At 44.0% G+C, this 23,458-nt stretch overlaps 1 protein-coding gene and 2 long non-coding RNA genes across 3 annotated transcripts; 1 reads left to right on the forward strand and 2 right to left on the reverse strand.

The window, feature by feature from the left end:
• Positions 1 to 5,987: 5,987 nt before the first annotated feature.
• LOC103093286 (uncharacterized) lies at positions 5,988 to 8,634 on the forward strand. Its single transcript, XR_001628073.2, has 2 exons — positions 5,988 to 6,124; positions 8,427 to 8,634. It is a non-coding gene; the product is annotated as an uncharacterized LOC103093286 (long non-coding RNA).
• Positions 8,635 to 10,349: 1,715 nt separating this feature from the next.
• Positions 10,350 to 12,747, reverse strand: HOXB13 (homeobox B13). The gene is made up of 2 exons (XM_001367199.4): positions 11,939 to 12,747; positions 10,350 to 10,822 (listed from the first exon to the last, which is right to left on the reverse strand). The coding sequence occupies exons 1-2, from the start codon at positions 12,537 to 12,539 to the stop codon at positions 10,569 to 10,571; spliced, it is 855 nt and encodes a 284-aa protein (XP_001367236.1). The 5' UTR covers positions 12,540 to 12,747; the 3' UTR covers positions 10,350 to 10,568.
• A 6,864-nt stretch (positions 12,748 to 19,611) lies between these two features.
• LOC103093595 (uncharacterized) lies at positions 19,612 to 22,125 on the reverse strand. Its single transcript, XR_001627462.2, has 3 exons — positions 22,058 to 22,125; positions 21,439 to 21,528; positions 19,612 to 20,639 (listed from the first exon to the last, which is right to left on the reverse strand). It is a non-coding gene; the product is annotated as an uncharacterized LOC103093595 (long non-coding RNA).
• Between the last annotated feature and the right edge of the window lie 1,333 nt (positions 22,126 to 23,458).

Consider the following 23,458-nt stretch of genomic DNA (forward strand, 5'->3'; position numbering starts at 1 on the left):
AAGGTACTTCAACTTGGTCAGCTTTTTTAATACCTTTATTTTCTGTCTTAGAATCAATATTAAGTATCAATTCTAAGAAAGAGGAGGTAAAGTTAAGTGACTTGCCCAGGGTCACAAAGCTAGAAAGAAGCTGCATAAAATTTGAACCCAGGTCCTTTTTACTCCAGGCACTCTACCCACTGAGTCAATTAGCTGCTCCATGTCCAGTTTTAATCACATATTTTCCCTTGAATTTACCTGTCCTAGAAACAAATCCTGTACTCTGACCTATCTATTTTTCTCTCCTACACTTGGGAGTCTGCCCTGGCCAGGGTGAAAGCAGAGTTACTAGTTTTGTTCCTGATCTCTGCCCTGAAGTCAGGAAAAGAGAGGAGGAAAGGAAGGAAGGCAGAAAAGAAGGAAGAAAACAAAGGAAGGAAAGAAGGAGGGAAGGAGAAAGGGAAGAAGGAAGGAATGGAAAAAGGAGGGAAGAAGGAAAAGTTCATCTATTAACAATCCAATTAACTATTTATTAAACACCTACCATGTGCAAGGCACTGTACTTACTGCACACTGAGTAGGAAGACAAAAAATATAATATTTTTTTTCCTGAGGTTCACATTCTACTAGTATTCTGAAAGATTGATCCAAGTCTTTTAGGTAATAAAAGCTAAATTGTGTTGGGGGAGGGGAGTATAAAAAGTATCCTGATAATTCCTTCAAATCTCCCTTTTACTTTGCCTCATAGAGAACTACACTTGGATCAGCACTAGACTAAAAAAGAGGGGGAAAGAGAGAAAAGATTTTTTTTCCTTCTTTTCATAGAATCTCCTAGAAAAATAATGAGGATCCATCTCTCTTCCCACCCCTATCCTCTCTAAATTATCCTCTGGAGGATACCAGGGCCTAGAGGATGGCAAACTGAGGGAGAAAGGTGTCAGAAATCAGATTTTATCCATCTATCCCCCCAGAAAAGCTCATTTCCTTTGAAACCAAGTCTCCAGAATTTCAGAAGGAGAAGCACAGCAGCTCTAGTGCCAACTGTGCCTCTCCAAAGACCATCTCTCCCCCCTATATTGAATATTAATACCTCTCATGCTAGCTTCAGACAGACACAGACACAAACACATACACAGACACACAAAGACATACACATAGTCTCAGCTCAAATCCTATGCCACTCTAGGAAAACTTTTCAGGAGAATAATATCACTAGCCCCACAGCTCTTCAATACTACATACTAAGGCAAAAGAAAATACAGGACAACCTACAATGAACTCACTAAATTCTTTTTCTGAGTGCTATTGTTTGTATCTGTGGCTGTTATTGGTTATTGTTGCTGTGGAATTAAAGATATTCTAACCCCGAGTGCCTGCCTACATAGTCCCTAACATCCAGACCAGAAGGTGGGAAGAATATTGTGAAAAGTCAGAGCCAAAAAGGAACCTAGTTATGTTGTCCATCTGCCTCCTAAAGCGTATCTTTACTATTGCTGGCCCTAAATATTGGAGACAAAATGATTCAGGATTCCATTTACCTGGGCATTTGTTCTTTTGAAGAGAAAAAGAAAGACTACTGACAAGTTTTTGGAGAAGGAAGATGGTTCTGCAGCTATAAAGAAGAGGACAGTTTAACTCAGAACTTTCAGTCACTCAAGGGGTAAATACAATAAAATGCTTCATTTTTCCACATAATGGAAGGTTTAGGCTTTTCTCTAAGAATTAGGAATCTCTTGAAATCACTGAACTAAATTACCCTAACAACGGATTCACTTTAACCTACATTATCCTGATAATGAACCATCTTTTTTCTTAGAATGTGTAAATAATTGACCATTTCATTTCTTAACTAAATTAAAAGAAGCAAACTTAGGCAGGGTTGTTGATTTTTGTAACGGGATGGAAGTAATCCATTTTAAAGAGTCTTAAAGGCATCTATCAAAGAAGCTTTGGGCAAAGCTACAGGGCTCTAGGAGGCTGCAGAGCTGAGATTGGATGGGAGGGAAGACCTGGCTCCCTCCCCTCCCTTTTCCTCTCCCCGTACCCCTCCCTGGCTCTTTGGGGGCAAAGGAATGTTTATGACCAAGTCTCAAGTTCAATGACAAAAACCTTGGGTGGGTGGGATGGGCTGGAGGAAAGGAAGGGGACAGAGCACTTCAGCCAGACAAAGGAAGAGTAAAAGAAGAGGGAGAAGAAAAGGGGTGTGTATAAGAATCCCAACAAAGTGGGCCTCTGGCTAGTCATCCCCGGGTTTTCTGGAAGATGAGAATATAGACTGCTGTGTAGTTTCCTCTAAGTCTGTGGGAAAGAAGATCTACAAGTTTCCATGGGAAATGAGACTATGTCTGTATAAGAGGATGCCCTTGAGAATTTGGGAGTGGTAGCCTTGTGTGGTGAAAAGAACATTAGATCTGGAATTGGTAAATCAAGGTTTGATTCCCTCGAAGGGAATTCCTTCTCCTATTTGGGTCTATTTTGTCATCTGTAAAATGAGAGGATTTGGGCTAAATGAGCCTAAGGTATTAGCATTAAATCCAGTGACTAAGGGGGAAATGAAGAGAGGGAGAGGGGAAGAAAGAGAAAGGGAAAGAGACAGACACAGGCAAACAGAGAGAAAAATAAACAGAGAAACTCAAAGACCAACAATCTGTGCAGGAGGATGTGTGAAAGACATAGACATGTTAGGGTACTGGTTGTGACTTTTAGGACGAAGATGTTTGTGTGAGTCTGTATGTGTCTTTATGTGTCCTTAAATTTTTTTTCAGTTACATATAAAAACAATTTTTAACATTAATTTATTTTTAATTTTGAGTTCCAAATTCTCTCCTAGTGAGTATGTTTAGGAGGAGTGCTGTATATGAGTCTCTACCAAAGATTGAGGGTTCCTAGACATTTTCCTGAAGGTCGACGCCTATGTGCACAAGTCTGTGCTTATGAGAGAACCTTTGTAAATTTCCAGAGATGTGCAAGTATGCATAAATATAAATGCTTACTAACTACTATATGAGCATCACAAACGGCACACATCACCTGCAGGTGCATGTAGGAGATAGTGGCCTGTTTGCTTGTGTAGATCGGCAAAGTGCCAGATGGGAATATTGAAGAGGAATAAGGTGGGGAGGGGGGCCTGACTCCGGCATAGGGGAGCACATGCACATCTCTATGCCTTTGTGCTCACGCGTAGTAAATGAACCGGAATGTGAGCAGGGGCTCAAACTTGGTAACTAATCTATATATTCAGAAGTATATATGCTGCCACAAACGAAAAGTTCATGGAAGAGCCTTTGCAGATCAGTGTGCCTACAGGGCATCGATGACTGTGCATGTAGGCGGCGGAGAGCTCTGTGTGTAGTGTATGTAATGAAAGGAATGGCTGTTCCTGTCCAACACACATCCTATGTACAAGAACTCATCTAGAAAATGAATAAACAAATGAATTCACTGGGAATTTAAAACCACTCTGACAAAGGAAACTGGGTGCCAAGACGATTCATTTTTCTGAATTACAGTTTCTTGATCCACAGAATGAAGGTGATAATAATGTCTGGAAAATATTTAGCTCCAAGGGTGTACTTTATAATTCGAAGCTCCGTTTCTGGAATAAATTAGGTCCAGGTTCAAAACAAAAGCGGGTGGGGCACCTATGTAACACTGCGGATAGAGCACCGGGCCTGGAGCCGGGAGGACCTGTGAATAAATGGGGCCTCAGACATTTCCTAGCTGTGTGACCCTGAGCAACTCACTTAACCCCGTTTGCCTCGCACTTGCCTCTCTGTCTTGAGTTGATCCTAAGACAGAAAATAAGCCTTAAAACAAAACAAGCAAAAAACCAAACAAACAAAAACCAGCGAAGAACGAATAGTCTGGAGGCTCCAAAGGCTCCGAAGGCAAGGAGTATTGCGGGAAAACCCTACGGAGGGGAGGGGATGGTGAGAGGTAAAGAGAGGAGCCCTGAGTTGTCAGCTTTCTGCCTCCAGGGCTGCTCCTGGATAACCCGCCTTCAACGAACTTCCCACCCCTTTCAATCCCACCCCGGCAAATCGTGGGGTCTTTACAATCCGAAAATGAAAACAAAGAAGCCCCGCGGCCTCCAAGATCCCTTTGATTTGGGATCGACAAATACCTCCCACTCCTAAAGAAAAAACGAAGAAATCCTTCCAAGTTGGCAGTACAGTGGGTCCTTTGAGCACTGGTGGAAAGAATCCACAGGACAAAATCGATCTCGAAAGGAGGTAATCTTACTGGCCAACAGATAAATACATTTGCCTTGCGCCTTCTGTTTCTCTAACGTTGTAATGGTCTCCAGATTGCATCTACCGAGCCCTCCACGTTCCCTACCGGGCCTCCCGGGTCCCAGCTCTCTGCTGCTATGGGGTTCGACAGCAGGCAAAATTCCCTTAGCCAGATTCGGCCTGGATCTAACTGCAAAACTGAAACCCTGCGCTGGAGGAGTGGTTAAGTAAGAAATTTCACTGGAGAAACTGCCTGGGGTGAAAACTGGTAGGCGGAATTGATTCTAAAGCAGGGCTAATTCCTAATTATTAATTAGACAAAGCCACCTGCCCCGCCCAGTTGTGTATAACTTTAGCCAGCCAGTTAATCCCTAAATTCTCTGGCCTCTAAGTAAATTTGGGGGAGTGGTTTTCTTCCCCGTGAACTTTCCTTTTTTACAAAAAAGTTATCGCTATCTTTTGTTTTCACACCACCTTCATTTCTAAATACTTCCCTCCTCCTCTTCCACCTTCCCCTTTCCTACCAAGCAAATCATCTCTTTTTATAATGAATAAACAAAGAAAAAAATTTCGGAAAACCAACCAAAACATCAACCGAATTTGATATTATTTCACATCCATAATTTAAACACCTCTGCAAGGAGGTGCATTTTCTCAAACTTTCTCTCTGGCTTACTTTCAAGGGCTCCCAATTCTCTTGCCTGTCAGAAAATTGGAGAGACTCTAAGACCTGGAGAAATATAGGCCCAAGATGAGGGTATCTGCCAAAGGCCAGAGGAGGCTAGCATCGAAAGCATCTAGACTTCCATTCCAAGCCAAATGGGTCCTTCTCTCTGCAGGACTCAAAACTCCTGGGTCTCAATTTCTTCCCTCTCATCTCTGGACCTGGCCTCCTCCAGCCTGTCCTTTTTTGAGGTTGAAGTCTCCAGGACTGTTGGAATGTTTTCTGATCTCCAGTACATACTTCCTCTAATCTTTCATGGAGTTTCAATTCGTCCCTGCCCTTAGATGGAGTAAATCTGTAACCAAAATCTTCCTGCACTTCTATACCCACCTCTCCCCCTATTGCCCAGACAGACCCCCGAAAATTTCTAAACTCTTAACCAAAAACCCAATCTTTCCTTTCTAAATAGGCCTGGATTCCCCTCTGCACTGCCATCACTTATGTCTTCGCTCTGAAACCCCAACTCAGTTTTAATCTAGAAACAACCTTTCCCTCTCTAACTAACCTCTTCTTCCCTTTTGTACTGTTTCTCACTCATCCCACTCCACTTCCAGCCCAAAGCCAGGGCGAGAGAGGTCAAGACCACCAGACAGGAACTTCAAGTTCAATGGCAAAAGTCCCTCCCCCTTATTCCCAAAGGGCCTCACCACCCTTCCCCCATCTTTTGGGCGGCTTTTGAGTCCAAAACTGACACCTTTTAGTAGGGAACCTTCAAAATTCCAGGAGGGACCCCTTGCCTCATCACTTCCGGGGCAATTTAGAAAGGGAGCTAATTGAAATATTTTCTTCTTTCTTTTTCCCTCCCCTACTTGACCCGCCCCCGAGCCAGTCCTCACCTTCACCGTTTTTCCACCTCGATCCTGGAAACTGGAAGAGAAAGAAAGGCTATCATTTGTCCTTACTGGATGTTTTAAATCGTTCTCCGGCTCTAGCCAAGCCACTAGGGGGATGGGGTGACAGAGTGTGGAAAAGGTCAGAGGCTGTCTGACTGGGTAGTGGACACACTGGACCCGTTCCTATTCTGAACCGGAAACGAACTCAATCAGGTGGGTGGAAATTTTGTATAGATTAAAACAACAGCAAATCACGTCCCCTCAAACCTCCACGCGCTCCCTTTTCTGACTTCCGACCATAACCCTCTTTCTTCCCCAGCTCGAGTCATGGATTGTGCTTCATTCCACAGATTACGGTAACGAGTTCTTTTTATTGAATTCGGCCGGGTGATTTGGAGGGAGGAGGTAACTACATAAAGAGCTGCGATAGGATGGGGGAAAGGTAGATAAGTGCAAGCCTTGGGACTTTAACTGAAACTTGAATAAAAGGGGGAGGATGGGGCAGAGGAAGGGGGGATGGAGGCAGGGAATTTTGTTTCAAGGGATAGTGCTTTGGGGAGAGAAGGCAGAACTGTTGGGAAAGATTTGGGAACAGTGAGCAGCATCGAAATTGAGAACCATTCCAATGACTTGATAGAAAAGAGAGCCTGCTGCTCAGACTCGGAGTTGTTCTGCTCCTCCCGTTCACCCAAAATCTGTACTTTTAGGAAGAGGGAACAACGAAGAGGTGGCTAGTAGAGCGAGATGTGCTATGCCTTTCCGCACAACTGGGGGCATCTTGGATTCAAACCTTGCCTTTGGAGGCCTTATCCATATTTGCTCATCGTCCTTTTTCCTCATGTCCTGGCCAACTCGCCTGTCCCGGTGGTAGTAATGATGTGGGTCCTGGAAACCGGGTAGAGTAAACAACCTTGTCTGGGTTCCATCCTCCTGATTTATTAACAAGTCGCTGTCTATCCTCCGAAGAGGCCACCAGACAGAGGCAAAGAGAGATGGATTTAGGGGGCTGGTGATGGGCTGGTGATGGCTTTATTCTTAATAGTTAATTCCAACGAATGGTGTGTTTAAGTGGAGCCAGTATGGTTTATGCGTTTGTGTCTGAATTAAAATTCCAAACACTCAATCCTCCCCTAACCTCATTATCTTCAATTGCTCAGTGTTTTAAAATAGTACAGAAAAAAAAGAGTCAGCATCTGGCGCGAATTTTCGTTAATATTTAAAGATATTCTTTGCCTACAAGGAATAAGGTCACGTGACTCTGTTGTCGGTTATGGGCTGGAGAATAGGTTCTCCCAGCTCCATGGAATAACGGTGACAACCTTTCCATTCGAATTTCGGCAGTAAACCCGCTTGAAGGTCTGGGGAAATTCTCTTTCGTTCCAGTTTCCCCCTTGTACATGCAAAGTTACACGTGTCCATTTGCTCTCTTTGTAGTTGCATGTGACTGAGAGAATTAAATATGGACGATCTTTATAAGTCCAGGAGCATGCACACACACACAGGAAGGAATTGCATTTAAAAGGAGGGTTGTATCGATATAAAGAAAAAAAAAGTTAAAAGGGGATGTTCTTGTTACAGTCATGTGTATGAGTCACGTATTTATATATATGAACATGTCACACAGGAAATTTTTAATACACAGAATATTGATGTAGGTAAAGAACAAAAACAGACTGAGAGGGAGAGGAAGCGCTTGGGCTCTCTTTAGGTGGGGCTACGACTCTCTGCCTTTCTCTTTCTCCATTTTAGAGCTCATTCTTTACAGTCTTCTACTTGCCTGCCCAATCTCCGGCTTAACCGATCGATCAGCCTACCAGGATTGTGCACTGCATCCTGGGAGCTTCTGCGCAATCGCTTTCTACCTCCTTCATGCACCCCAACCTGTCCCCACCTTTTGGGGATCCTTCCATGTACCCCAAAAATCTAAAGCCGAAGGCAAGCCGGAAGTCTAGGTGGCAGTCATCGGCTGCAGTAGCGCTTTACGGCCGGGAGGAGGAGATGTTGTTCTTCGCATAACAGTCCCGCTTGAAAGAAAATAATTCTTTACCTCTAAACTCCTGTGACTCTTTTACTAAGAGTTGAAAGTGAAAAGTTAAATTATAAAATCATCGACTATCAGAGCTAATGCCAGAATTTACATAAAACCGCTTCTCCCAGGCCAAGAGGTGGGAGTCCCTCACCCTCAAACTCGAGAACAGGTTTGTTCGAATTCTACCCCAGTTATTCAGAGTGGCAGACTGATTGGCCCTTTCTCTTCACCAACTGGGGTTTCCTTCCCTCCCTTCTTTTTCGGCTTACTCCCTTTCTAATTTCTTAGTTTACCGAGCTTCCAAAAACTCCCTACAGAAATCCAATCCCAGAACCCAGTTAGAAGTAGGGCCTTGTAGCTCAGACTCGGGAACCGCTTGCCTTCTCCCACACCCCATTCCAGTACATTGGAAGAGGACACTTATGGCACATTTAGGTTTGGTCTGTTGATGGGATGAGGAGCGGGAGGAGATAAAAATTAGAGATGATTGAAGCAGATCCAAAAGGGAAATCAGAAAGTAACCCATTCCCAAGGGAGGAAAAGTTTATGTCCCGGAGCCAGAAGAATTGCTTTCCCTGTTAATGAACTGAGATCATTCGAGCCCAGTTCTCCATCTCGTTCTTTCTCAGAATCTGACTTCAAGACTAGAATTCCCCTGGATCGGATGGCTGAACATTAAACAAATTTCCAGATCCAGATTCCGCTGCCCCGACGTCATCGTCTCCTCTGCGCTTGGAAAAAGAGGGAATGGAACTCAAAAGACAGTAGTATGGAATCAAGTCTATTTCATCCGATACTATTAAATGGGATATTCTACCTTATTTCCATCAAGGTCTATCACACGCTGCTATAATGTACTTTCTACAGAACTTGCATTATATTAGAGTTTTCATTAAGGGCTTCTACTATAAGTGTATATCGAATATGCTATATAACAATAACACCTTAAACAAAAGAGAGCCACGGTGAAGGGAGTGCCCTCCGTGGAATCTTTGCTTTGCAAACAATGATTCTTAGCCCTTGTCATCGAAATGTCTACCAGGGGTGAGGGTGGAGTGTAAATGTGGACGTCAAAATGTGGACATTAGTGAATCCCTAAGCTCCAAGAGAGAAGAGGACCAAAAAAAAAAAAAAGGATGAATTCAAAGATGAACTGAAGTCAGATGTGGGTTTCTTTAGCCACTGCCATTGTCCCATTTGGGGCTTTTTTTCTGATTTAAAAATTGGAAATCCTGCCTCTGGATATAGAGAAAGACCTCTACTCACCCTTACCACCAGCTCAGAGGTCTCATAGGCAACTAGTGAAGTTCGAAAGGTGGTGGGCAGTCAATTGGGCGATTTGTTGTTTTCTTCCTTCCTTCCTTCCTTCCTTCCTTCCTTCCTTCCTTCCTTCCTTCCTTCCTTCCTTCCTTCCTTCCTTCCTTCCTTCCTTCCTTCCTTCCTTCCTTTCTCTTTCTATCTTTTGTTTTCTTTCTATTTTTCTTCCTTCCTTCCTTTCTTTATCTTTCCTTCATTCTCTTTCTGTCTATCTTTTGTTTTCTTTCTATTTTTCTTTCTTCCTTCCTTTCTTTATCTTTCCTTCATTCTTTTTCTGTCTATCTTTTGTTTTCTTTCTATCTTCCTTTCTTTTTTCTTTCTTTCTCTTCTCTCTCTCTCTCTCTCTCTCTCTCTCTCTCTCTCTTTCTTTCTTTCTTTCTTTCTTTCTCTTCTCCTCTAGAGCACATAGAAACTCTAGTTTGGGGATGATGGTGGATGCTCTCTGACCAACATTGTCTGGATAACAGCTTTTTTTTGTGGCTGGAAGAAAGGGAAATCTACACTGCCAGAAGTATGCAATTCATTCAGCTCCTATATAATCCCCAATTCTTAACTTTACGTCCAGATAATTTTGAAAAAGTGGGGGCTAGTAGTTTGTTTTGAAGGCAGGGATGGCAAAGAGGAAAAACTGAACTATCCAGATTCTTTCTCTAGCTCCATTTTGTTAGCGCCAACCAACCAGAGCCCAGGAAAGAGAAGTGGGAGATCATAAGGCCCTCTAATTTTGCCTCACTCCAGTTTTCCAGGGAACAGAAGGAAAAATTTAAGCAACCGAAAGTTGGGGATTCTTGAGGGCACCTTCCTAAATAATCTTAAGGTGGAAAGGATGTCCTATTGAAGATAGCACCCTTTTTGTCAACTACCGTTGCTAGAAGGCTAGCTTCTTGCCTTTGAAAGATAAGAACTAGCTGTGTAGACATCCTTACAACTGTACAACTTGATCCCAGTCCCTCTGTTCCCTCACTCTAGACAAGGCCTGCAGAGATCCCCCGGTTTTCCAGCTGGACCTGGGTCTAGAGAGGAAGCCACCACTGAGATGGGTGTCTTCAGGACCTTATTAATTTATTAATCAGGCTGGATCCATTGAAAGTAGTAAGGCGCTCTAAGGAACTGCTAAAGAGAATATGGGAATGATTATAACCTTAACTAATATCATTATTATTATCTCTGTTATTGCTATTATTCTTACTCTTTTCTGGGCATAACTATATAGGCAAATAGGGAAGAAAATCTCGGCCTTTTTCCTACATATATAATGACATATCGCAGCTGTCCTATTCATTGAAAGAGCCCTCGACTTCTGGGAAGTAGGGCTGATCCCAGGGGATACCTCCTTGGAAGAGTCCGTGGCCCAGCTAGGGCTTATGCCTCATAACTGGTCCCAGACCCTCCCCAGCCCTTGGCTGGGTCCTGATCCCCCAGAAACGGCTTTCCTTCCTGCTGGGAGATCGCCATCAAGGGGTGGCGCTGGTCTTGATCTTAGCTAAGACCTTCTTCTCCTTGACCCGACGATTCTGGAACCAAATGGTGATCTGTCGTTCGGAAAGGCTGGTGGCCGCAGAGATCTTGCGCCTCTTGTCCTTGGTGACAAATTTGTTGGCGGCATACTCCCGTTCCAGCTCCCGCAGCTGGCCCTTGCTGTATGGGATCCGTTTCTTGCGGCCCCGGCGGTAGGAACAGCCGTCTGGAGGATGCTGGGCCGAGGAGTCTGGGCAGGAAGGAGAGGTAAAGAAGAGAGATGCTTAAATCAGACTGGGTCCTGAACCCTCTACGGTATTTCTTTCTCTCAACATACATGCAAACCGACAAAGATAAATCCCCAACTGAATCAGATTTACACATGCATACCCCAAAAGTCACACATGTGTCAAGAAAAATAATTGACAGAGAGAGAGCTTACCAGAGCACTCAGGCACACAGCCACAAACACAAACAGTAAGCTTACACACGAGCCCCTTACGTGCAGGTACAGCCACAGGTGTGTGCGCTCACAGTACATATACCCATACGCACTTGCATATCCACACATACATCCAACCTCTGCTTAGCCACAGACACATGTACACAGATTTCGAACAAAAACTGGAATATTAAAAAACGCAGAGATTCCCTGTAGAGCCACTCGGCACACCAGTGCTCTCCAACCCACCCTCCAAAAGAGGACACCCACGGGTGCTGTCTACACAACACCAAAACAACCAGGAGGAAAGTGAACAATTCAGCCGAAGACCTTATGGGAGATCTATCCATTTCCACTACTCCGCGGCAAAAAAAAAAATGTGTTTCACTAATGTGGTCACAATCGATGTGCTCTTTGTCTAGAAATAATCTACTACTGTCTTCCATACAAAGAGACCCATGCAAAACGTATGGACTACACGTTCATGTATATTATAGTTGCAGTACTCCATCCTCCATGCAAACACACATGCAAACTGCTGTGCACACAGAAGGAAAGGCTCGTTTCTCTCCGATCTCCTGGGCAGCAGCAAAAGAAAAAGGTCAGGGATGGTAGAGGAGTGGTGCCAGATTTCCCAGAGTCCGTCTCTGCTGCCTCAATATTTAGGGGCCGCTGACCATGTCTCTGCTAACAGAGGCCCTTGTCCTTAATCCCAACAACCACTTTTGGAAGAGTGCCAATGATAAACTGCAGCCAGTCCTCCTTCCTTTTCCTTCCCGAATCCTACGAATCTCCCATCTTTCATCGGTTCCAATCTGCATTGATTTCACGCACTCTCCCGATATCACCCCCACCCCCACCCACCCCACCCCCCACACAATAAAATTTGTAAGCAAAGGGAAATTGGGTCTTGGGGACGGTTACCTGCAAATGCCGTCTTCCAGAAATGACCAGGCTGATTCTGTTCCCCTTGGCAACACATCTGGCCACTCCAACCGCTGGCGAGGGCCCAGGGCTGGTAACTGTCCACTGGCAACAGGGTGTCGTGGCGGGGCTCCCCAGGGCCTCCAAGAGTTTGCACCACCGACACATCCAGGTAACTAGCCACAGGCTGATAAGGTCCTGGGTACCCAGGATAAAAAGCAAACTCGGCCGGACGACTAGGATACTCCTCCCCTGCTGCAGTGGTCTCCGTGGGATAGGCAGCCAGGGTAGCTGCCTGGGTGCACGGTTTCAGCGAACTTCGAGACACTCGACAGGAATAGTAACCTCCACCAAAGTAGCCATAAGGAACAGATGTTGGGGAGCCCCCCTGCGGCACTCCGGGGCATGGGTGACACTGCTTTGGTGGCTCCCCGGAGCCAGGTAGATCTATGGGGGTATAGTTGGCGGTGGGCAGTAGTGCAGGCGCTGAAGGGTGACTCGCCAGTGGCGAGTGGGAGACCAGATTCCGACACCCGCCCGCTCCCAACAAGCCTTCGATATCTTTGCCAGCATCCAAGGTGGCATAAGCACCGGACTCCATGGGGCTGGTGGGAGGCTCATGGGGCGGAGGTGGGTGGGGAATCCGGGGCGCTCAGCTCGCACTCCCCATCCAGGCCCCGGGAATCCAAAGCGTTTTAAATCGCTCCCAGCTCAAGAAACGCCTGCAATAGCTCTGGCCAGCCGTCCTGACGTAAGAGACGCAGGAACCCAAATCCCGATAGCGGATTGGCTACAGCTTGGGGAAAAAGCCTAATAAAATCCTCAAGGCAGAAATTGCGAAAATACTGTCCCCCCGCCCTCCCCCCTCGTTCCAGCTCACTTTTATTGCCACTGAAAACAACACGAGAGAAAGGGGAGGATTTCTCCCGCCCCAACCCAACCCCCAGCTACCCAGTTTAGAGAGAAGCAACTCTGGGTCCTGGGAGAGGGAAAGGGAGAAAGAGGAGGCAATGGAGAAGAGGGGAGGGAACCGTGCCCCACCTCCCTGTCTCTCCCTCTTCTCAGCTCTCCGTCTCCGGAGCTTTGGCAGGCTTAACAAGATTTTTTTTTTTTAACTGTTCCTATAAAACACATTTCGTGAGGGGACAGGGGAGTTTTCCGGGAGGTGGGGGGGGGGGGCGTTGCAGCACTAGATCTATAATGATAATTTGGGGGTAAGCAAGAATGTGTAGTGTTGGGGGAATGAGGGGTTAACATTTTTTGAGACTTCCCCACGGGGGGGGGGGGGGGGAAGGTTAATAAGATTCGAAGTCACACACACTGCAGGCATCATACCAGGTGCTCCTCCTATCCCGGATGCCGAATCACTGGATTTCTCTGCCCTGGGACCTTCTCACCTCCAATTTCCAACAGAGTTTATTTCTAACTGGAATATTTCTCTACTCAAGGTCCCCGAAAACAATGAAAAACATATGCCAGCCCTCGTACCTGTAGTATGGGTGGGAGGGGAGGAGGTCAGGCAGAGAAGCTAAGGAGTTGGGAGAGTACAAGACCCTGAAGCTTCAAAAAAAAAAGCCAAATAGAAGAAAAGGGATCTCCTTTCTATAGGAACGTGAGGGACAAACTGACACATCATTAGGCAGCTACTGGATTTTAATACAAGGGAAAGAGAAAGACAGAAACAAGAAAGGAGCAAAAGACTGGGAAGGACAGACAAGGAAGGGAGACAGACAAACAGAGATACATACAGAAAAGAACAGATATGGACAGAAACAGAGAGGCAGAGAGAAATGAAGGAACAGAGACAGACTCAGGCTCAGAACAAGAGCAAGAGAGAGACTGAGAGAGAGGGCGAAAGGGAGAGAGAGAAAGAGAAAGAGAGAGAGAGAGAGAGAGAGAGTTGAGAGAGGCAGATGGAATCAAATGCAAATCTGAATTGGTACTTTCTCTTAAGGTGGTGTCTACCAAACTATATAAGAACATAGGATATTGGGATCACAGATTAAGAGTTGGAAAGGATCTTAAAACTGGGTTTACAAAACTCGGGAAATGAGTTTATCTAAACCACCTTGACCTAGAATGTGTCATGATTCTGGCCCTTGGACTATGCTTCTCTCCCTACCCTAATTACCCTTCACCAAGATCCAAACCTTGAATCTGCCACATTAAATTTAGCCTGCAAAAGAAACCAAATAGTTCTTGATTCTCACTAGGCTCCAAAATCCCTATGAACAGGGGGTTGAAGTCTCAATGTGGAGGGTCCTGGAGTCACCATAGATGCCAAAACACAGAAGACTTGTCCCTTGGGATTTGCTAAAGTAGAAAGAGATAGATTAGGACTGAGGTAGGTCTGAAGGTTTTTTATCATAAAATGGTATGGGTGGGGAGAGGAAAGAACTCACACCCACTTCAACATGAGCCACCAATTCTCCCTGCATCAACTTGTTCCAGAGATCAGGACTTCTCATAGAAATGTAGGGATTTTTTACCAGGCTTCATGACAGTTTTCATGATAGATTCCTAATGCATTTATTTGAAGTTTTTTGTTGTTTTTTTGTTTTTTAAAAAGGCTTATTCTACAAGTTGGATTTGCATGAAGGTTTGTACTCTCCTAGGGCATAATGGAGGCACAGATCTTGAATTCATCCTATTCTTACCCATATTATTCTTTAAGCCAGAAATAGAATTATTTTAATCTAAACTCTTTTGGGAAATTCTCTCTTGTACTGACATAGTTATGCAATTTTCAAAAGATCAGGTTTCATGAACTCAAATGGAAAAAAAAATCCAAACTTTTTGGAGGAAAAAAAGCTGTATAATTTGTGGTAGGAAGGATTGGAGTGTAGAGTATCCTTCAAGAGGAAGAGATAGAGAGATGTGTTGGTGAATTTATGGTCATGTGAACATGTGTACTTGTGTTTGAGTGAATATAAATAGGTATGTATCCATGTGCAATTATACATAGATTAATAATGTATGTTTATGTGCAAGCATAGAGGCGCATATTTCCAATGAATTGACACTGCCCCCCCACACATAAAGAATGGAATTTACCATCAGAAGAATTCCATCTGCTTCCTTCTTAGTCTCCTGCATTGTATAATCATGATAATGGTGTATAATCCACAGTCAAAATCTTTCATCTATTCCAATTTGTTTACCCTTTCATTCTGAATGATCTTAATCCCTTTAGTCCATACTGATCTATGCCAGCCACTGTTCAACTTTGTGAATTATGTGGTAGATGCTGCCCACCTCACCTGCTTGCCATGGGACTATTTAATGCACTTGGGACTGTTTGAATGTATGAAAAAGCATGACTGAGTACTTACTATGTGCCAAACACTGCACTAAATGGTGAAGATACAAATTCAAAAGCAAAGAAAGTCATTGTTCTCTCCCAAAGAACTTATTTTCAAGTGGGGAGAGATGTCATTTTGTAAGGGGATGGTAGCCAGGTTGGGGAACTTAGTTCTGAAAAACCACAAAGATGGTAAATGGGGCCAGAGGGATGAGACATCCTCCAGGACATGACATTTTCATGGTTTCAGAAATGGATGGAGTAGAAGGGACAGATTAAAGAGGGATTAAAGAAAAACTAGTACAATATCTCTGTCTTCCTATTCCTAGCACCTAACACAGCTCTTAGACAATGTAAGAACTTAATAAATGCTTATTAAATTATTGTTGGATTAGATTGAATTGAATCTCATTGTGTACTCTTTCAGTCTTAGACCCTATAGGATTCAAATCTTCTAGTTCCAGTTGGGGAAACTGAGTCCCACAAGATGTCAAGATGCTTCCTCGGTGCCTGGATTCAGTTCCTGTGACGTGCTAGGAGGCAGAGCCATTACAGGAACCCAGGAGTTCTGACTCCTAGCCCAGTGTCTTTGCCCTCCCTTCCCACACACCCACACCCAGACAAAGTTTCCAGTCTCCTTTGTTTTCCAGATCCCAAGGACTAGCCCCCTACCGCAACCCCTCCCTATTTAACTGACCGAGGCCAAATGCTTTGAAAGCCTGATGATGCTCCTTTACATATTGGCCAGACACCCCCTTGAAGGTCAAGGCCAAGTTGAAAGTTAAGAGTTTGTTTACCTCCACAGTTCCATTCATCCCACCCCATATACCGCCTGTGACCTTTACTATGCTGCCTTTGAACAGCAGCAGACATCTCCCCCCCCCCCCCACCGCCCAGGAGAGGGGGATTCCAGCCACAGCGAATTGACACCTTCATGTAAAGTCCAATACACTTTTAATTCAATTTAATGAAACTGACCCCCCCCAAAAAAAGAAGCCCGAAGTGAAAAATCACTGAGCCCCCTTTTTTACTTTATTTTCATTTTTTGCAAAGAAATTCAGGGGTTTTTTTTTCCCTGCCATCTGTGGGGTAGTTGAGGTGGCCATGAACCTAGAACTAGTATCCCAATAATAGTTGCCTGCAAAAGATTGTTCGCTATTGCATGGGGAGGAAGCAGTCATTTTGATGATGGTAACCTGATGCTACTAATAATTTTTAATAATGATTGGTTCTCTACTTCGACTGCTATTTCCGATGGTACTCTCTCCAAATTGACTTGTGAGAAGAGACCTAAGGTTATGAGACTTTGACATTTTGAAGTTTTATGAAAAAATTGCCCAACTGAGTTTTAAAGAATTCTCTCTCTCTCTCTCTCCCCCCCTTCTTTCTGCTTTATTTCTTCCTTTGTTACCTTCTTTATATCTATCTTTCCTCTTTTATATTTCTCTGACAGTTTCCTCATCTTTTCTCCTCTCTTCCTTTTACTCCTTAGCTCCCTTTCCTCTTTCTCTTCTTTCCTCGATCCTCTTTCCTTCTGGGTTGCTCTTGCAACTTTCCATTGTTATTACAGGAAGTGAAAGAGCAAATATCCAAAGCCCAGCCCTGGCGCCCCACGGGGCCCCAAACATTTGCCTGCCAAATCTCCACTCAGATCCTACCTGATTCGGAAGTGGGACCTCTCTGGAGACCCAGGCCAGAAAATTCATATTTGTCCCAATCTTCAATTTCTCAGAAACTCTATTTGATTAGTTTGCTATCCCTGGGGACCCACAAGTCCTTTAAGCCTGTCCTTCTACCGGGGGCTCATGGACCAGGCCAGATGTTTTTTTTTTTTTCTCTATCAAGAAAACCCTTCTCTTTCCACAAGCTGACTGCATGCATGGTCCTGCAGGTCCAGGGACTAAACTGCCGAGAGTTTTCAGGGGCCATGAAGGGAACTTGGTTTTTGGTTACAGTGAATTTAATTATGTTCCCGAATTTCTAATACCTGTCCTGGAAATTCCAGAGTAACCAGAAGAAAATCTCTGGGAGGAACAATATATCAGTTCTTCTCCAACTCCTTCCCAGAGTTCCCTTTGGCCTAGATGCACAAACTTCAGCCACCAGGTTTCCAGCCTGGTCCAAAGAAACCCTAAAGTTGGATCCCATCAGGCACCAACGCCAGTGATCCAAAATAAGAAAAGTAAGAAACAAGGGGCAGAGAGATTAAGACAACAACCAAGGAAAGGAGAATGTAAGAGGAAGAAGGAATGCCAGTGCTCCATCCTCCAGATTCTCCAATCAAAGCTCAGGACAGTCCCGGGGGTAAGTAGGAGGCTGGAATGAGACCTACTACCCAGAACCGGCGGCAGCCTTTGGGAGCTGAGCGCTCTGTAGCCCTGGCTCTTTGTTTAGGGAATGGAGAGGCCTGGACAGGGGACAGGGAACTGAACTCCGATCGCCTTCATGAGGCAACTTGTCCTTTTCGGTCACTCAGGGGACGGTAGCCTGGGAGGCGACTGACAAAGCTCTCCTCACATTTTCCTGCCATGTGTGAACGGGAAGAGTGAAGGCGAGTTCCATCCCCCCCACCCCCTAGCAGCCTTTTCTTCTCATCCTTCCACAAGTCTCACAACCGTCACCTCCCAGGCTCTGGGCTTGGTGAGAACCTGAGGGGTGGGGGTAGAAATTGGGCCAAGTCCTGAAACCCAAGGGCCCTTTCCAGAATCCTTTCCACCGCCCACCTTCCCCCTAATTAGAGCAAAAGAAATGCCAAACCTGCTGTTGCTGAGATCATTATGGTTTAACCCGCATAGATTTAGCCTAAAGTGGAATTGGGCAAAGAGGTAGTTGTGAATGACAGGCTGAGGATTAGGGTGGAACTGAGAGAGGTCCGAATCTGGATCAAAGTCGAATTGGAGAGAGGCCGGTATTAGGGAAGTTGATGTTAACGGGGCAATTTAAGGTCTGCAAGGAGCTTTTTCCCGGGTAAGAAAGGTTCCTTGAGAATCTGGTCGAAATCAGACACAATAATTCATTTTATAAAGTATATAACTTCAGAGCAGAACTGGGGTGCTCCATAGAGTAAAAAGATCTGAGGGAAAACCAGGGCTCCAGACCTGAGGATTCAGGACAAAACCTTTGCAGGTTGATTGCGGATGACCAAGTCTATACCAGGCTTAAAATCACAACCTTATTTGCCTTTATAACAATCCTAGGAAATGGGCCTGTAATTCTAGGAGTGATAATGCTTCCATCTGTACCAGCCTAGGTGTAACCTCACTTTTAGACCTGGGAAATTAGCTGAGGTCATCGAATGGGTTTTCAGTTATATGGAGGGAAAGAAGTACTGAGGGACCTTAAGTCATCTCCCTCAGGTCACAGTTTCCCCTGTTCTCCTTCCTCTATTTATCTCCTTCCATTCCTCCCCTGGGTGAGAAAAGAGCAGAAGCAATTTTACAATAAAATCGAATTCCGAAAAAAGATCTATATCAGTCAATACTTCTAACCCTGGTGGACCCCAAACATCTCAGCTCTTCCTTAATCTTGATAAATGCTCTCCACTCTTCATGTCCAGGATGTAAACTTGGCCAGAGATAGTGTTTGGATATACACTTTCTAAATAAATCAAGTGGAGAACGACAGCTATGACCCATATCATTCAAGTTCAAAGCAATGTTTTTTGAACTGAAAGCTTCCTGGACAAAGGGTAAAAATCATATTGCTTTGGGATAGCATTGCTCGGATTCTTTGAATCTTCATCTCGATTTTCCACTCCTTTAGTCTTTAACAAAGCAGAGAAAACCCTAAACTTCAAAATGTTCCCTATTTCCCAGGAAGAAATGACATTTTCCATTCTCGTTCATTCTCTCCCCAGATTCCACCACATCCTTGGGGAGAGGGGGCGAAGCAACCTTTACATATCTCTAAGTCCCCTTTCAAAAGAAACAGAGAAGTGAGAAACGGGAGAAGTAAAGAAATTCTCTATACTTTGATGGAAGGGGGAAGAAACAACGTTCTGTGACCTTCATTTCCTCCATGCTATCCATGATTCTCCCTTGCTCTCTTCTCCTAAAGAATCCAGCCCTAGGGACATTCCCCCGAAAGATCTAAATTCATCCTCTGGAATCCAGCAGAAAAGTTCTTTAAAAGAAAAAAAAAAAACCTCTCTTCCTTCATTACTGGCTGGTTCCTTTGCATTTTTCTAATATTTGTAGACTAATCAATCCCAGATAGGATCTTTTGAGCATCTCTCCTAACTTTCCCTGAAGAGTCTTGCCCAAAGTAGAAAAAATAAAACTGCTGTGTTGGGCAGGCCTCAAAAATTTGGGTCTATCCTTAACCCTTAGCCCATGTCCTAAACTGACATGATTTGAGTAAGCCAGGCACACTATTCTACAATTCATTAGGAAATTATTCACAGGAGTTTTGCAATGCAGCTTTTCTCAATATTTTTTTCTCCCCAAATGCAAAGAAATCTTACACCATTATCCAATCCTTCCCATCTCTGACTCATCCCCCCCCCCCAAACACTTTCATACTAATTATTCTTTTTTGGGTCTGGTAAGCCCACCAGCACCCCTCCTGGAAGGACTCCTGAGTGCTTGTTGGCTGAGGGTGCAGGAACCAGCTTTCCTATCTTTCTCCAAAGGTCTGGGGAGAAGGCACTGTCACAGAAAGGAGGTGCTGGAAGATAATATCCTATCCACCTACTGCCCTTACCTCCCCAGGTTCACTGGCCACCAGGGAAGAGAGGAGGGTTTCTAAATTATGCATATAGTCAGACATCTCTGAGTCCTGTGGAGAGTGGGGGGTGGGGAGTTGGAGGAAGTTCTGCCTGCCCCATACAAATAGTCTCACTGGAACATTTCCAGAAAATTCCCTTAGAGAGAAAACTGGGGGTGAGGTGAGATCTAACCCTACCTCATAATAGGAATGCTTACTCCTTGCTCCAGTAAATCTATGTGGTGATTATGTTTACACAGACTGAAAGGGCTTAAGATAGTGATACCATTTATCAAGATAGGAAAACCCTTGAGCCAGGAACCTCAATATAATTTGGTCACTCAATTATCTGGATTTTTTCATGTCTCAATATAGCACTCCATTTTTTGGTATATCTCAATGTGGAGATTCCTCCCTGCCAGGAAGGGATGATACCTAGCACCTGAGATCAGAACACCTTATCAGTTAGTCAACTAGCATTTATTAAAGCCTTAAAATGTGCTAAATTCTGAGAAAACAAAGAAAAGCAAAAACGCAGACCCAGCACACACATTTTAGTGGAGATAAAATGCAAGCAAGTATATTCATACAAGTTATTTACCTTGTAAACAGGAAATTATCTCAGAGAGAAGGTACTGGGAGAAGCTGGAATAGACCAGGAAAGGCATCTTGCAAAAGGTAGGATTTGAGCTGAGTCTTGAAGGGAGCCAGGAGGCAAAAATAAACAAGCATTCTAATTATGGAGGAAAGGTGTCTCTTTGGGAGTCTAGGCAATAGGAAGCTTTCAATAAAGATTTCTCTAAAACATCACCCTACTCCTCTTGGTTTCCCAGACTCTTCGGTGGCAATGAAAAGGTTATGGCCCCTATAACTCCAAGAACAGATTTATCTGGTCTTCAAATATTGGAATAAGCAGTATAACATTAAAACAAAGATGAGAAACTTTTCATCAATTCTCATTTATTAATGCTATGTGCCCGGCATCATGCTAAGTGCTGGGAATCCATATACAAAAATGAGACTTTCCAGACCCTCAAGGAATTTGCATTCTACTAATCTACTAAAGGACTTCAGAAATAATTTAGTCCAACCTCCTTCTTTTACAGATGAGAAAATTGAGCTCAAATGGGGAGAGAAATTTTTAGTTCTTTTTTACAGCAAGGACAGTATGCCTTTCCCCTCACAAAGTTTCCCCTCTATGGAGAATTTTCCTCTCATATCCATATTTCAAATGAAATTCCAGGTGTGGACATTCTCCCCATCCAGATGTTGCCTACATCAGTAAATGGTTGACTTCATCATGATCCCACTGCTAGTATATGTCTGAGGCATGATATGAGCTCAAGTTTTCTTTTCTCCAAGACTGCTCACTAAGATAGCCAAAGAGAAAGAAGAGAGAGAGGAGAGAGGAAGGAGAGAGAGACAAACAGACAGACAGACACAGACACAGAAAGACAGACACAGAGACAGAGATCATATGGGTGAGTGCACTTACAATGCTTCCCTCCTTTTCTCAATTAGTTTATCAGTTCCAGAGGTGATATCTCAATCAGGCCAGAGACTGACTCCTCAACTATCAAGTAAGCTATGAGAGAGAGGGGAAGGACTGATAAGAAAGTGGAGGGAGTCTAGAATCAGTAGGAAATGAGGTGGATCAAAAATGGGAAACTCTGAGATCCCATAGAACTCAAAGATCCCAATAGTTGGGTTTTTTTTCCTCTTGGCTTTTCTGTGGATTTAGCAGATATCCTCATCACATTGAGCAATTTCTTATTCTATCATCCCCAACTAAAATCCCCTCCTGCAGTAAGCCTTCCTTAATCCCACTAAATTCCAGTTCCTAACCTCTTTTAATTTTTTCCTATTTATCCTGTATATAGCGTGCTTTGTATATATTTGTTTGCATGTTTTCTCCGGTTAGATGGCAAACTCCCTGAGGGCAGACACTATCTTTCCCCTCTTTTTGTATCCTTAAAATGAATAACTGTTCATTGAATGAATTAATGACTATATAATATCATCTAATTCTTTGTTCCAGCTGTTGAAGCTGCCTTCCAATTAGTCAAAGCTGGGGACTGAGGGACAGTTTCAGGTATGAGTCTAGACACTGTTACCTGAGCTGAGAAGGGTCCCAGCAGGATGATAGAAAGTTCAGATTTCTTCTCTTTGCCATTCCCTTAAAAAAAAGAAAGAGGAGCATGACCAATGAAGGAATTTGTTTTGCTAATATGTATTAAGGCATTTATAATATGTACAATATCATATATTATATCTGTAAAAGGTTTTGTTTTCTTGATTTCTCAGTGGGTGTGGGAAAGGAAGGGAAGTGAGAGAGAATGTGGACATGAAAATAAAACAAAATTAATTTAAAAAATAAATAAAATGTAACTGACACACATACCCCCCCCAAAAGGAGAAAGGGTAGCTCTACCCTTAGGTTGGAGTGGGATTGATGAGCTTCTGGGACAAAGGCAGGGAAAAATAAAGCTCATAAAGGATGTTCAAAGAGCAAAATACGGACATTCCCTTCTTCTATTTTCTCCCATGCAGATCACCAGTGAGTGACCCAAAGGTAGTTCTGCTCCAGCTGTGTCCGCTCCATACATCTCATGCCCTAGTCCAGTTTTCTCCAGGCCCAATTAAAATCACAAAGTTGGGATGTAAGGTGTCCCTATTCCTAAGGGGAACATGCTAACAGAGTGGCTTCCCTCCCTTCCCCCATCTGTTTATTGTCAGTTTTCCAGGTTCTTTGCCCTGCCCCTCCTGGCTCTGGTCCCATGGGAAAATCAGAGCCAATTGGTAGGTGAATTGAGAAGACCAGAGGAGAAGGAGTAAGAACAGGAGGAGGCAAGAGGTATAAAATGAAGTCAATCCAGAGACTCAAAGCTGAGATTTCAATACCTAGGCCTAAAGCTAGTCACACACACACACACACACACACACACACACACACACACACACACACACAATTTGAGAGAAGATTCAAATAATTTGATTCAAGGGTAGTAAAGATCTGTCAAATCAGATCATTTAAAGAAGCCCAAGAAAACCCCATGATTTTTTCTCCAGTAAGGAAAGAGGATGAGAGACTAGTTAAGGCATTTTATTCTCTCCACCTTCCCCCATTTTTTTTTATTTCTCAAACTTTGTTTGTATAAATAGATTTGGATCTGTAGAAGGTTGGGGGGGAAGGGGGCGGGTTGGGAGATGGACAATGGAGACAATTGTCCCATGAATCCAGGGAACCCAAGCCAAAAAACTATCCACTTGCCATAAATTATGCAGTAATGAGTCGTGAAGAGCTTGCTCTGGGCCAAACAGTTTAAGGAGATGGTAGAGAGTTCAGGTTCTGGTTCTCCTTATCTTAGGGTTAGTATCTCTATAAGCAAATCATTGGACTATGGAGCACTCTCTCCCCATGCTGTGCCAATGTAGCCAGAAAGAGCAGAGGAAGAAATTTTCCATGATCCCTGAGTAACTGTTCCCAACTTTCATCTCCCACCCCCATCCCAGGA

The sequence above is a fragment of the Monodelphis domestica genome, chromosome 2, assembly GCF_027887165.1.
Source record: "Monodelphis domestica isolate mMonDom1 chromosome 2, mMonDom1.pri, whole genome shotgun sequence".
NCBI classification, from domain to species: Eukaryota; Metazoa; Chordata; class Mammalia; order Didelphimorphia; family Didelphidae; genus Monodelphis; species Monodelphis domestica.

Bases quoted from the DNA above. Each gene is read 5' to 3' on its own strand.
- HOXB13 (XM_001367199.4), bottom strand. From the start codon at position 12,539: ATGGAGTCCGGTGCTTATGCCACCTTGGATGCTGGCAAAGATATCGAA. The intron at 10,823-11,938 runs GTAACCGTCCCC...CTTCCTGCCCAG, and splicing joins CTGGAAGACGGCATTTGCAG to ACTCCTCGGCCCAGCATCCT.